The sequence below is a fragment of the Aristolochia californica genome, unplaced genomic scaffold, assembly GCF_029961685.1.
Source record: "Aristolochia californica isolate CCGP_79_NKW_82.1479 unplaced genomic scaffold, dmAriCali1.0.hap1 SCAF_5, whole genome shotgun sequence".
In the NCBI taxonomy this organism is placed as follows: domain Eukaryota; kingdom Viridiplantae; phylum Streptophyta; class Magnoliopsida; order Piperales; family Aristolochiaceae; genus Aristolochia; species Aristolochia californica.
This window is the reverse complement of record NW_027182214.1, coordinates 5448567-5463526: the sequence shown is the minus strand read 5'-3', so window position 1 is coordinate 5463526 and position 14960 is coordinate 5448567. Positions and strand designations below refer to the sequence as shown.

Below are 14960 nucleotides of genomic sequence, written 5' to 3'. Positions count from 1 at the left end.
CAATGATAGTGAAAGTGTAAAAGTCAAGACAGCTAAAGATTTGGTCATGCAAAAAGTTGCAATTCTCTATAAGTTGACAAAGATTTTTTAACTCTCTCTTGTGTGTGTTTAGTATGAACACAATCTCCCTTTATTCAATGAGTTTGGATATCACTTATATGTTTTTTTTTATGATTGACTTATTTGATATCACTTACAAATACAATACTACTATATTAAAAATATAATTATGCTACTTGATAATAGAATACTATTTATACTATCAAAATACTATGTTATTGGATAAGTAAATTACAAAAGAGAAGAATCGAATGAGAATGTCAAACCAAAATCGAAGGTATTTTCATCTCAAAGTCAATACATTATCGTTTTACCGTATTTGGTGAATCATAATTTTAGTATTATTTAGGCATACCGTATTTTAGTAGATTTTTTTACAGTAATGTAATGGATAACTCAGTTTGACGACATCCACTGCATTTGGGTAGCAAGATACCGAACATATACCGATTTCCCACAAAGACTCATATATTACATGTACATGATACCAAGAGCATCTGGACTACATTGCAGCGTATATAGCAGGAAGAGGAGTGAAGATGTACATTTCACCAGCATGGGAGTCAACTTTAGTTCCAAAAGAGCTGTTTGCATTTCCTGGTAATTCTTCGTGCTGCAAATCGTAACAGTTCAGTCTTAGTGCATAATATGTAGGCAAATAAAGCAGGAATTGGAAGAAACATTAGAAAGATGTGGACAGGAGCAATTCAGTCCCAGCCACCCTTCAGGCTCTTAAAATAGGAGAGATCAACACAACTCTTTTTGGCAAATTCTGGAAAGCAGAAGGCCCCATTTTGATAGAAGAGATTTCAACAGGAGTTCCCCCCTCATCCCACTGGGGATATGATCAAATCATCGGATTGCTAAAGACAGGCGATATTGGTACATGAGCTCATCTATAACAAGCACATGAAAATCGATACTCGACATTCTTCTTCTGCATGCATGAAAGCATTCAGATAGAATTCAGTACATTTTATGCAAACTCACCTTCCATATGTCCCTGATAGAAACACTGATACTTGGATCAAGACCAAGCACCTCCCATCTGGCAGTTATGGTGGCTGGTTTTGAACATCTGTTCCAAAGGGCAACTACTAATTGGTTTTTAGAGAGTGGTCCTGCCCATACCTGGTAAGCAAAGCATAACAAAATGCAAAACCTATCATATTCACAGTAAGTAATTTTCACTTCAGTTAAGCTGCAAGAAAGTTCACTTGAAATTAGTCTTTTCAAGAAGACCTCTTGGACTACTGTTCGTAACCAAATCAAACTGAGGCAAGAAAATTAACGTCAAACTAGCCTTTTCTAATGGTCTTACTCTTGAATTGTTAGCAAGCAAATCAAATTGAGGCATGATCAAGCAGACACGCTATGAACAACAATCCCTAGGTAAGTAGAACCTAAACAAGATAGTGATCCCCTGTCATGGTGCTTCCTTCAACCACCTCATGGGCCTAGTACTACCACCAAAGAAGCCCAGTGCTTGCATGCCAGACTAGGGAAGGAAATCACCATGAAAGTTCTTAAATATTGAGATTCAATACACAGTTACCTGGCGGCAATTGTCAGTTCCTTCAGCTGACACTTTTCTACCTTGAACACCAAGCGCATCTGCAGGAATACTCCAATTTTTCATGTTATCAAGGAAAACCAACAGAGAGCAGAGACATATATTGTTTTGCAATCAGGGTAGCTAGGTCATGTGGATGTGAGACAGGTAACAGCTACTATAAGGCTTCAATTTCAAACCAATGTTAACTCCCAACATAAAGTAGCAGTGCAAAACGAAAATGGTTAAAACTAAACAAATCAAGAAGTCCATAACTCCACGCAATCATCGGTTAGAAGATCAAAGAAAATCATGTAAAATATTTCTCAAAAAAAATAAAAGAAAATCATGTAAAATACCAAATTTGTGTTTGAATGATTTAACTTCTTCCCAATCAATTTAAGATTGATTGGCATTAATTGTGGATCTGGGCATCTCTACTTCGAGAACCCAAAACATTCTTTCACCTACATAAAGGCCCAATGGACTCTGTAATGATCAAGTTTTTCAGTGTAGTTTCCCCTTTTCTCACATGTGGAGTAGGCCATAATGGCTGAACCACATTAATTTTCTGCTTCTTTTATTTCCCTCGGATCCAATTTAATTTACGAACATTTATCATGGTATCAGAGGAGAACTTTTTATTTCTAGGTTAGTTTTATTTTTCTGAATTTTTTTATTAACAGTGCTCAGTTTTTAGTATTTTCTTACTTTCAATCTAATTGTGGATTTCATCGTTTTTTTAATTGTTTTCTCTTACTATGATGGGAAACTTGTGCTCAATCATCAATTTTCTGGCAACAACAAATCCTCCATTTAGAGGTTGATGATTACCTAGCGTGGCTTACACGAATGGCCCTGTTGGCTTGCTAAACCTAGTCCTAGACGGACCCAATACAATGGTAGCAGGTCAAAAGCTTAGAACTGGGTGTCTATCCGTTGAACGGGTTTGAGTTCAACCTGTGGATTCCACTGCACAATCTGACATACTGCCATCACATGCATTTGGTTCCCGAATTTTGGGACCACATCCAATTTTTAACTGCTTTAGGATCCACATTAAATTACTGCATCCGGTTTTCTCTGCTTTACAAAAAGAAGACTCAACCCAATCAATTCCCCATGTATGACTTGGGTTTGGCCTTTCTTTTATTTTTTGAACTAGTTCATGTTTAACCACCTTTAACCACTGAAATAGGTGCTCCAGACCCATTTTCCATCATACAATTGCTAAACCATGCAGTTTATTTCTGTTGAATTTCTGAAGAAGAGAATAATTTACTAATTTGATTATAACTAAGTATAATGAGCTTCTATTTATAATAAAAAAACAAGTAGAATTAGATTACGATTAAACTATCCATATCCCAGTTACACCCAAAGTTTAACACTTAAAAACAACTCCTAGAACAATTAAACAACTGAATATAAATAAAAGACTAATATAACTAAAATACCTGTTTGAGATCATATGTTGGGTCCCCTTATCATGGAAGGCGACTCCAAAGAGGTGATCTCCTGATGCTCGTCCCCTTTTTTCCGAGCTCCCTTGGTGCCATTAGAATACCTTTTACAATATCAAGGACATTTCCTTTTTTCTTTGTTGGGTATGGACTCATGTTCAAAGATAAACCAAATCTTTGGATGACTCCCTTGTTAACAAGGGTGTCTCTCTCTAGTCTCTTATTGTAATGGGACTCCATTCTCGATTTTGTAGTTTGCTCTCTTGTGCTTAATAAAGCTCATCAGGTTCAAAAAAAAACAAAAACAAAAATACTTTTTAATTGAGAAACTTCTATGAGACTTCCTTTTGTAAGACTGTTGTTAGACTTCGGATATGAATTGATGCTCTATGAAACTTCTTACTGTAAGAGTCATGTAAGACTCTCCTAAGCCTGTTCTTCAACACTCCTCTCCAAACTGGAGTTTATAACTTTAACTTGCAATTGAAAAGATTTTTTACCTTCAACTAAATTTTTTTCATATTATGCTTCCCCTGGAGTAGAAATTCTGGTTACATAAAATTTGATTACCACAAACACATTAAATTCTTCATTGTAGATTGTACTTCTTCTTGTCAAATGATAGCAATAGTCATACTTCAAATCCAAAGAAGGAGCAACCAATGCAGCACTCAACTTCCAAACTGAATTCTTACACATAAAGAAAATAAGAAGAAGACATATATCAAATCAATAGAGTATTGAAAGTGACCAGGCTTGATTCAGTTTGTAAAATCCTTTATGGTAGATTTTGTCATCTACCTCATCCTTAATACTTCTCCTTCTATTCTCCCTTTCAAGCAAGGATGTAATGGTAGTGATCCCAACTTGAAACAAAAAATAATTGTAGTAATTATCTCCTCCATCAAGTTATTCCAAGGATAAGTACTCAACCGAATACAATATCAAAAAATAAAAAAATACGGGTGATAAAGGAGTCAAAACAAACCTCAAATGATTTCAAACAAAATAGTAATAGCATGTCACTCAAAGGACTATGATAAAAACCTACTTAAGGCACCAGTAATAAAGTCTCAATGGACTTAAAAATACTCATATATAAAAAAGAATCAACCTAAGCAACTTAAAGAGTTATCCTACAAGGGTGAGTCCAAAAAAGAGATGGTAGGAGAAAGTTAACCGAGTAAAAGGATTATGAGGGGATAAAAAGAAGAAAAAATAAACACCATGTAATAAAAATAAAAGGAGACTGTAACACTAGATTGTAAAAATAAACAAATTTGAACAAGATTGACCTCGAAGAAAAAAATCGGTAAGTATCACTCTTGAAATGATGACACGGAAGATACGCAACCGATCCAGACAAGGAAGCCAACACTAGAGATGAGACCCCGAGACCCCAAGCAAAATGATCTTATACAATCTCCCCTCAAAACTAAAAATAATAATTTTATTAGAAACGATCTTGCATAACGACTCATGGACCAAGCCGGAATTGTTGATCTGAATCCAGACCTGGACCCATGACATGTTGGATCAGCTGCTGGTCCCATAGCATAAGCCACGGTGAAGTTCTGACATAAGTAGATCCTAAGAAAATTAGCCTTAATCTCATCCTTCAGGGCTGAATCAATGGTGGCACTATCGAAGGTGGAGGCAGCCTTTTTCTTTCGAGTATCGGTTGGTATAGAGCTAGCTCCCTTTTCCTAAACTTGATCATCGATTCATCGATTCCTCATCCATAACAGTGCATGGTGTCTTTTTGCTTCTGCTGGTAGTAGCGCGAACTCAAGTAATGTTGTACCAATCTTGGAACAGCAATAAGCAATCATGAACAGAGAGACCAGCCGACAACTTGTACAACAAAATGCTTCAACAACAAGTATCAATATGATTCCATCAGAATGCTGATGGAGTTTGCTCCGTAGAATCATTAAAAAAGGAGATTCATAGATGTAACTGGTTATTTCTCCATCGCACAGAAAAAAGCAATTCGGCTCATCCGGAGATTGCAGCAAGGCCTAGGCCTTCGCACCAAGGCCATTGACCCTCTCTGGATTCTGGAGAGAGATGAAAGAGGCTTAAAGGTTGAGAGGAGCAGGTGGATGCATACCTTACAGTTCCTGTGTCTCTTCTTTTCCGGATACACAGTGTAATTAATGCTGGAAATGTGAGCATATGATATTCTGCATCTGGTGATAGATATTTATCTTCCAGCTTGAAGGGAACAGTTAGAAAATGTGTTTTAGGGGTATTATGGTCATTTTACCTATATAATATTTAATACTAGCAGCCAGATAGTGCGTTAGGAAGTTATTCTACTAGTATATCTTGTTTTCTAAGCTTTTTATAGCTTTAAAGTGGATGTATTATGAACTTATGTAATGAGGGGCATTATTGACTTTTTGCCCCAAGTTTACTCAAGTAATATAAAAGGAAGTTAGGGGTGGAATTCTCCCCCTAACATGTGCAGCCACCAATGCTGCTTTTCTTCATTCCATACTTTCTCTGTTTCTCAATTTTTCTTTTCTTCTTCTCTTCTTCTCTATTACTTCAATTTCATATTTTTGTACAAGTAATAACAACATCAAGTTAGTTTTATCTAGAACTTGATAAAAGTGAGACACATAAAAATCAAATATGATTCTTGGAAAAAATAATAATAAAGAAAATTTTGGAGAGGGAGGGGTCACTTTTTTAATTCTATATGAAGAGGTTCAAGAAATTTCTCGAAATAAGCAGTTTGATTAATAATTAGAGCACAAATTTCAGTAGCACTGCCCATCTCATCTCCTAAAATTGGATGACCATTCCAACAATCCAAAAGTTGATTTAGGGTGCCATGTTTAGTACATTTTTCAAGATAAAAATAAACAAATTGATAGATAGATGGATAGACAGATAGAGAGGGAGAGAGAGGAGAGAGAGAGGCATTAGCCTGTATACACTTGTAGAGATATTCTATACAAGTAAATTTAATAGGGACCATGGTGAGGACACCAGTATGCCTATTGGGCCCCAATGGACCCACCAATTATGATTAAAACTATGTTTATTTTATCTTAGCTGGCATCATACCATATTATATTCACATTATCTTAACTCTTCATTTTAGCAGCAGAAACAAATAAAAGACCAGACCAAGTTTGTATATTTGAACAATTCATTGTTTAGCAACAACTAAAGGTGAACTACAGTCATCAATTCATGGGTAATTTGCTTCTTCGTATATTTACCAACTAGAGGTGCAAAGTAGAGACCATACAGGGGCGCTATTATTCTCTATACTCCATAACCTTCCTTCCAAGAACACACACCCACTTTGGTACAACTTTGGTGCTCTCATACATTGTCCTCACAGGGGGCTTTTCTAGGTCTTATAGGTAGAACCTTTTCTGTTGAAGTCAGGTTGACCAGGCCGGGCTGAAGCAGGGGACTCGTTAAAAGCACAGCTTTGAGAAGTGCACCTTACATACAAATTGAGGTAAGTTGACTAATAAAACGACCTTCCCACCATGCAGCTACACTTGAATAGCAAATGGAGAACTAAAAGTATTAACTCGTTATTTTAATGACAATAGTATTAGATGTCATATATATTCAACCGGTTTGACCAAGACAGTCAGTTTACGAAGTCGACCGCTAGTTTGGGTCTTACAAGCCGAACTCTGAAAGGACTCCCAATTGTATCACTTCCAATATGAAATTCTTTGGAACTTAGCACATAATCAAATATGAATAAAAAATAATTTAAATCCCCCCAAAATGGCCATGCTATTGGTGCTCAAGGAACTTTTACCTTGGTTTACCGAAATAACCTCCTTATTAGATAGAATCTCCAGTGTTTCTGCAGTCATGTTTCTCACATCACAACCAATCAAAAGAGGAGCCTGTATGTATCAATTTGGTAGAATTGTTAGAAGAAGTAAAGTGACACCAAGACCTGATGGAAAAGGAAAATGTACAGGATCAATTGAAAAGAAAAAAACATCTCTATCAGTAATATCTTAAAAACCAAGAAAGTTAAAAAATAAAACCTCCAATAAGCATAGTGAACAATATTAATGCATGCTACGCCATACATTGCCAGAGAAGACCATGTAGTCCCCCACTTATTTAGAAACACCATGTGATATTTACCCTGACAATTTTCAAAGGACAGAAGAAGCACTGGTTCTAGTCAACTAATTCATCTTCAGACTGAGCTTCATTTCCATTTTTTGTTATTTCTCTTTATTTTTTTCAAGACTGAGAATTTTCAAAATTTTCCAGTACCATTTGGCCAGCATTTTTATTTCTTGTAGTTCTACTATTTAGTCTACTGACTTTTAGATTTCTAAGAGTTACTACCATCAACAGGTTATAATGTGCTTTTGTATTATCAGTGGAGCTATAACTAAATAGAGGTTTCAAGATTAACACTTATCTTAACTATGCTACCTCTCTTTTCTCACTTTTCTCTCTTTCAACAGCATTTTTATTTTTCTCCCACTTTCTGAACAGCCCCTCCATATTTTTCTCCCTTTTCTTTGCATTCCAACTGAATCTTTACTCTATTTACTTACATTATGAAGCCCTAAATCTCAACTCGATCAAAAGACCAACAAAGTCAAATAGATCTCCTGCGAAGGAAACATAAAATACATTTAAAAAGATTCGAGCACCTTCATCAAAGCCCAGATGCTAAAATGAGCACGATACTCTGGGAAGGTCATGCCTCCGTTGCCAACTTCTAGCATATCTGGATCTGCAAATAATTGAAAGTAGATATTACCCTATGAATCACTAAATGGATGCCTGACAATTACAATAACATACAGATAATTAAAGAAGGTACTACCATTCCAACCCCCTGGCCCTGCATATGCAGCCCACTTGTCATTCAGGTCAGCAATTGTAGTCATGCTACAAGAGGTCCAGAAAAATGGTCAGTATGAGGTATTTAATGTAGACACTATGTGCATTAGTCTCTGTCAGTCTTTTACCAGCACAACTGAAAAGGTGAAGTTTCTCACCTGACCCACGAGTCATTAATGTCATCAGTTGTGCGCCAGCTATTGCCAATCCCATCAGCCCATAATGCTGGGTCATCCTGACCCCTATTAAGACAAAACTCACATAAGCTTACACAATAAGAAGTCACCAGCTGAAGTATTTATAAAGAAAAAATTCACTAAAGTACCATTCGCAAAGCGAGTAGAAAATTGTACGCCCAGTGGCATTCAATGCATCACGCATTGGGGGGTAGCTGTAAATATCAGTAATACAAGAGGTCACTTTGTGGCAGATCTATCAACTGAAAGAACAATTTTCAGTTGGAACCAGGCATCCAAAAATGGAACTGAAAATCAGCAAACCGTTTCTTAGGCTTGATCCCCAAGTTGTAACAGTTGTCATACTTTAGATAGTCTACACCCTGAATCACAAATTAAACCAAAAACATTAAAAAGAAGTGCAAAACTGAGAAAATTCATAACAGCAGCAACCAGACTGGGTTACAACATGAATTTCTATCAGCTCAGATCAAGAATAATGAATCGAAAGTAACATCACTAAGCAGCCATCATCACCATCAGTGCCTTTTCACAACTGTCTTTGGATCAGCTAATAGGTCCTCTCTTTATTTCTGGTTCTCCTTTTTGTTTTTAAATTAAAGTGAGAAATTTATTAAGAGAGGGAAATCTACAAAAGAAGCGAAACTGGCCACTAATATACAAATGGAAAGAAAGAATACAGACTAATGAATATCAGAAGGACAGTAATCTGCCACTAAAAACATCTGAAAGATCAATTCCGTGTCTCACAAAAGAATCCGCCATGATGGTTGCACTATGCACAGAATGAACCCATTGCCAAGATGCTGACTGTACTGAACAAACTCATCATGAATATGTCAAAACCTCTAAGGGGGAGACCTCCTATGAGAAAAGCAGGAAATAATCACCGTCGAATCACTTTAATAATGATGGAATCTAAAACCTTCTGAGAGAAAATATTCACACTCCAGAGAAGGGCATGGAGTTCAGCCTCGCTCAAATCAGTAACCCAAAGGCACAGAGTACACGCAGAGAACAAGACCAGAACAATCCTTAACTACATCCCACCTCCAGCAAAGCCTGAATTACTTCTTGAACTCCCATCAAATTAAGCTTGAGTCTACCCTCACTAGGGGGAGACCAATGCATGTTAGCAGGGATGCAAGAGTTAGAGGAAACACCTATATCTTGCCAATGCATTCTGAGAACAGAACTTGAGAAACATTGAAGGCCAGAAAACTTACTAACCTGACCAAATTCTGAGTTATTTATTCTTACTCAAATGTGTTTGGATGCTTATGTTTTGTTTATTCTCTTGCTCACTTTTTGATAAATTTTCCCTTAGATCTAAAAAGCACAACTTTCTAAGATATTTTAGATGACAAAAATGCTATAAATGTTATGATCCTGTGTCTAGAAGAATGTTTTTGTTTGCAGATGTCACCTTCTTTGAAAGAAATCCATTTTTTTCTTCTCTCTACTTCAGAACGTAATAAAGATGTTGTAGTTCCAGCTCTAGCTCTTCCTATTCCTTCCACCAATGTACAAGCAAAGACACCTAGTAGTGAGGGTGAGAAACTGTTGCAGCTATGTCAGAGAAGGCCAAAGGCTTCAGAGAAAGAGAGGCAGCTGTCCCAAGTGGAGGCTACCACAAGACCTGATTCATGTCCTGCTCCTTCATCAACCTCTGCCAGAGATCCATATCCAAGTGATCTAGACCTGCTCATTGTCTTATCAAACTAGTACGTAGTAAGATCGAAAATCCACTATCAAAGATTGTATCATTTGTTTCTTGCTTGCTTCTTGCAAGTCCATTGCTATATCATTATCTTCTATTTCAATTCCTAAGTCAATGCAGAAGGCCCTGAAAAGTGTGCAATGGAAGCAGGCAATGGATGAATGAATGCAGACTTTGATATCTAGGAAGATCTAGGAACTATATGATCCTCCAGATGGCACAATGCTTGCATGCCGCCACTGCATATATGTAGTTAAGTACAAGGCTAGCGATTATATTGAAAGGTAAAAGGCGAGATTGGTGGTAAAGAGATATACCCAAACTTATGGGATGGATATTTTTGAGACTTTTCACCAGTAGTCAAATTGAATTCTCTTAAAACCTTATTGTTAGTAGCAATCAATAAGGAATGGCTGCTATTTCAACTGGACATTAAAAACGTATTCTTGTATGCAGATTTAATTGAAGAGGTTTCTATGGAACAACCTCCCGAGCATGTTGCTCGGGGAAGATTGGGAAGGTATGTGGGTTAAAAAATATTATATGGGTTCAATTAGAGCTCTATAGTGTGGTTTGAGAAGTGGCGATGCCATTTTGGTTTAGAGAGGAGACATCGGGATCACTCAATATATGTCATGAGAAGCAATTCTAGAGTGCTAGTGTTAATAGCATATGTGGAGGACATTGTGGATATTAGGAAGTGACACATAGGATATTGATGCTGCTAAGGAGCATCCAAAAGGTCATCTTTAGACCAAGGATAGTGGTATGTTGAAGAATATTTTGGGGATTGAAGTGGCAAAAGGGAAAGTAGACCTGGCATTATCACATAAAAAGTATAATATAGACTTATTGAAAGAGACTGAAATGACAGGAGTCAAACCAGTTGTCACTCCTGTGGAGGGTAACAAAGATCTACATCATGACCAAAGTCCTATTCTTAGTGATAGGACACAGCGAAGAAAGCTTGTTAGAATTTTGATATATGCCACAGTTACTAGGCTAAATATATCATATGTTGTGAGTGTAGTTAGTCAGTTCATAGAGAGTTCATAGAAAATTCACCTTCAAGCGGTTACTCAAATTTTAAGGTACCTAAAGGGTTCATCAAATACAAGATTGTTTTACAAAGCTAATAGAAATTTGGAAATTAATGGCTTCTCAGCTGCAGATTAAGTTGGATCTCAATTAAACAGAAGATAACTAGTTGATATTGAACATTTGTTAGTGGAAACTTGGTAACTGAGAAAGTAAAAAACAAATAGTAGTGGCTGATCAAGTGCCGAAACAGAACACCCATAACACATGTGAGTTTATGAGGATTAAATCTCTTATGGTGGAGTTTGGATTTGAAGTGAATGGACCTATTATGATCAGGTGTGACAATCAAGCATCAATATTTGTCTACAAGTAACCCTGTTTATCATGATAAGACGAAGCACATAGAGGTTGATTGTCGTTTCACAAGAGATGCAATCATTAGTAGGAAGATATGTACTCCATATATTATGTTTGTAGACAAGTTGAGCGACTTATTCACTAAAGTAATAGGGAAGGAGTTTGCATCTCTTCGTAACAACTGGCTGCTCTCTCTCGTAGAGACCTTTCTTCTCCCCAACTTCTCTACTTCTACTCTCTCTTATTCCTCTGTCAAATCTATAATTCAACACAAGCTTTCACTATGAAAACTAATGGGAAGCTCACAAAACCACCGAATACCGTATTCTTCTATTGTATTCTACTATCAACTTCTTCTGTTATCAATTTCTTCATAGATAAAGTCTGTATTTTTTTTATAGGAGTCACAGGCTAAAGACGGTAAATTTATGTCATGCAAGAACAATTCTAACACATAAATCAAAAGAATGACATAGTTCCATGTAGTTTAGAGTCAGGTTACATGCACTAGAACTTGAGGTAAAGCATCTGGTTACTTTAGCAAACCAGAATGAGTTGCAATCCACTGGGCCACCAAGTTAACTTCATTTATTTGCCAGAAGATAGAAATGCAAGGAAATTCAGTTAATCCATGGAGAAGTATAAGAACCCATACCCAAGATGCAAAGAGTTTTGCATCACCAGTTTCATGGAAGAGGGAGCCAGGCCGAACTTGACATGTGAAAACCCTGAACAATTCCTTCAGTTAGCATAAAAACACAAGCAGAAATATGTAAATTGAAATAAACAAGAGTAATTTAATCATTCCATATGAGTAGTAACATTTTCTTCAACATTTTTACTTGAAGCGCCTAACAATCACAAGGGTGTCACCATCTTACTGTCAATTGGTCTTACTTGGAAGTGTGGAAAGACACGAAGAAGAGTCAACTAAGATTTGCGCTTGCAAATGGATTCAGATTGTGGACATGTAACCTACCCAGCATCTGAATAAATACCGAGCTTGAGGCCCTTTTCATGTACATAGTCTGCAAGAGCTTTTATGCCTGATGGAAATGTTTCTGGGTCAGGAACCATATTTCCCTACAAAACCAAATGGCATCAATAGGCATTCGAATGCCATTTCTTCTGAAAAATTATTAATAGTAGAAAGAAAAATATTGCAACAAATAAGGTCCAGCTAACCTCTTTATTTCGTAAAGGAGAGGACCAACAATCATCTGCCATAAAAAGATGTAAGCTGACACATTATAATTAAAATTTTGAACTTTTACAAGCTAATAATGTAAAGTTTACTGCAGGAGGTACCTATGTTCACATAATTATAACCCAAATCAGCCAACCCAGTGGAGATGAGTGCATCAGCTGTCCAGCAAAGACAGAACTTCAGGATATACTTTTAAATTTCTGTAATAATCATAATGTTGTCACTTCAAATCATTCTCAGTTCAGCACTATCTTGAAAAGAGGATAGAGAAATTCCAGGTAAAAAGAGATTACTCCGAAAAACCATTATGGTGATAAAAATAAATGAACTAAGAGATATCAAAGCACTAAAACAAACAGATGAAACAAGATAAATCATAACATTGAATCCATCTACTACTTATATGACATTCCTTATGTGTTGTGCAACCACATGTTTGTATGTAGAGACAAAGAAGTATCACATTATCTCATATGCGTGCAAAGTGAGGACATAAGCCAATCTATTTCTGGCTTCCTCCTCTTTCACGTGCACAAGTTGTTCAACTGAGTTCAAAAGTAATTATGTTATACTAACAAAGGTAGCTCAGTCTAAAGTGTGAACTTGACTTAGTTTCTCCTCATTTAGTTCTCTGACTTTTATCAGTTTGAATGGTTTTTCCAAATTTATAACAATATGAACTGAGATTGTCTTTGGAATATCACTGCTCAAATTGCCCAGCCTCCATATATAACTCCTTTTTTTTCCATGGCGGGGGTCTGTGGGGCTTGGATAGGATAGCAGTGGCAATATGTCCACTCAAACAACATTTTGCTTTCCTGACCACATTTTATACAGGCAGCTTAACATACTTTCACACTATCAATTCCATGGTTCTTTTACTTTCCGATTGTAATTTCAGAAAGAAGCAGAGTTGATCATCTCTGCTTTTGGAGATTGTCAAGGTTTGCAATTTGTGCTCACTGTATTTCCTTGGATTGACCGTGGTGTCTACCTATATGGTTGAAAACAACTCAAATTGCTTCTCAGATACATCATCAAATTTAGCACCCTTTTCACGTAAGTTTGTGTTTCTAGTTTTTGACAAATGCTTTTCAGAGTATAAAAAATAGATAGAATACTTCATAAAACATACCTGTTTCCTTAATAACTGTTTCATTGATGTCGCAAGCAAAGAAATTCCAACTGTTCCATCTGCACAAAAAAGAAAAATACAAATTCAAAACCAAAACCAAAATTTACCATGAAATTCTTGATCTCGGATTTTTAGTATATTGCGGATTTTATAGAAGACTTCTCGTAAGGCTACTCTCCCTACATTTGACAGTAGGCATCGCAGCCAAAATAAGCAAGAAAAAAAACAGAAAATTAGTAGAAAAATCTTGTCACCCTTTTCCCCGAAAAACAAAATGCGTTCTTGGAAATGAAAAAAAAGAAGAACTCTATAAATCTAAAAGCTTGTGGCCTAAGACTTCCATGCTCTCAATGGAGCTCAAAACGTCAAAAATTCCCAAGGCACACCAGTTTTATATCAAGTACATAGAGAAAACTAGAAAAACAAAGAAATAAAAAAAGCCGAAAAGTTTGCAAGGATGGAATGCAGTTCTCTTCTGCTGTGTCAGATCCTACTGGAACTGATATTAAAAAAAAACGTAAAAAATACCATTTCAACCAACCACATCAGCAGAGAAAATTAAAAGTACATAAACAGTAATGGATGGTCCTTCAAAGGCGTCCTCAAAAACGAAAAAAAAAAAAGGTTCTTCAAACGTGAAGAAACCAGTTCTCACCCCATCTGAGGCGTTAGAGCTACTCCGTTCTTTAGCTGCAATTTTCCATACTTAGAAGTATCAAAAACGCCGAATCTCGAAATGGGTCTTTCCGGGTTTTGATTCTCATGGATACCGAAGAGCGGGAAGGGTAGAAATGCATGTGCTAAAGAAACTGAAAAAAGAAAACATAGGACAGCTAGAGATGTGCAGACGAAAGGAGCCATCTTTCCCTTCCCCTCTATTTTCCTTTGTGTATTTTCTGCTCCTCCCCTTTGAAGATGACGAAGACTACAAATGGGAAAGACCCAAAGAGTAAGACCCAAAGAGTAAGACCCAGAAATCGACTACCATCTCCTTTGCAGTGGCATTTCTGTAAGTAGTTAACATCTAGCTACAGCAAATGGACCGAAAACAAGCGCTTTTGAAAGGAAAACTAGATTGAACCGTTGACTGCAACCGTCGGTACTGGTTTCTGCTAACCGCCATGAACCGGTGTTGAGTCGTCACGAGTTTACGGATAGCACGGCAGCCAATTCTAGAAGAAAAATGTAACGATGATTCAGGCTAAGCAGTGCATCGCCATGAACCGGATGTGATTGTTTCACTTCCTGTGTTTTGTAACAGTTTCAAGTTTTCTTTCTGGGCATTGATTTCAAACAATTTGCACCAACTACCGCTTCCTAACCCGTTTTGACCATAGAATCTAATCATGCAACCCAGTGACGTTTTACTTG

General features: G+C 36.8%; 1 protein-coding gene across 1 annotated transcript; it reads right to left on the bottom strand.

The window, feature by feature from the left end:
- Positions 1 to 493: 493 nt before the first annotated feature.
- On the bottom strand, positions 494 to 14761 carry LOC137965687 (alpha-galactosidase 3). The gene is made up of 15 exons (XM_068812000.1): positions 14245 to 14761; positions 13590 to 13648; positions 12556 to 12612; positions 12433 to 12467; positions 12227 to 12330; positions 11903 to 11975; positions 8433 to 8491; positions 8258 to 8323; positions 8091 to 8174; positions 7916 to 7980; positions 7740 to 7822; positions 6875 to 6965; positions 1616 to 1674; positions 1051 to 1191; positions 494 to 673 (listed from the first exon to the last, which is right to left on the bottom strand). The coding sequence occupies exons 1-15, from the start codon at positions 14448 to 14450 to the stop codon at positions 563 to 565; spliced, it is 1293 nt and encodes a 430-aa protein (XP_068668101.1). The 5' UTR covers positions 14451 to 14761; the 3' UTR covers positions 494 to 562.
- Between the last annotated feature and the right edge of the window lie 199 nt (positions 14762 to 14960).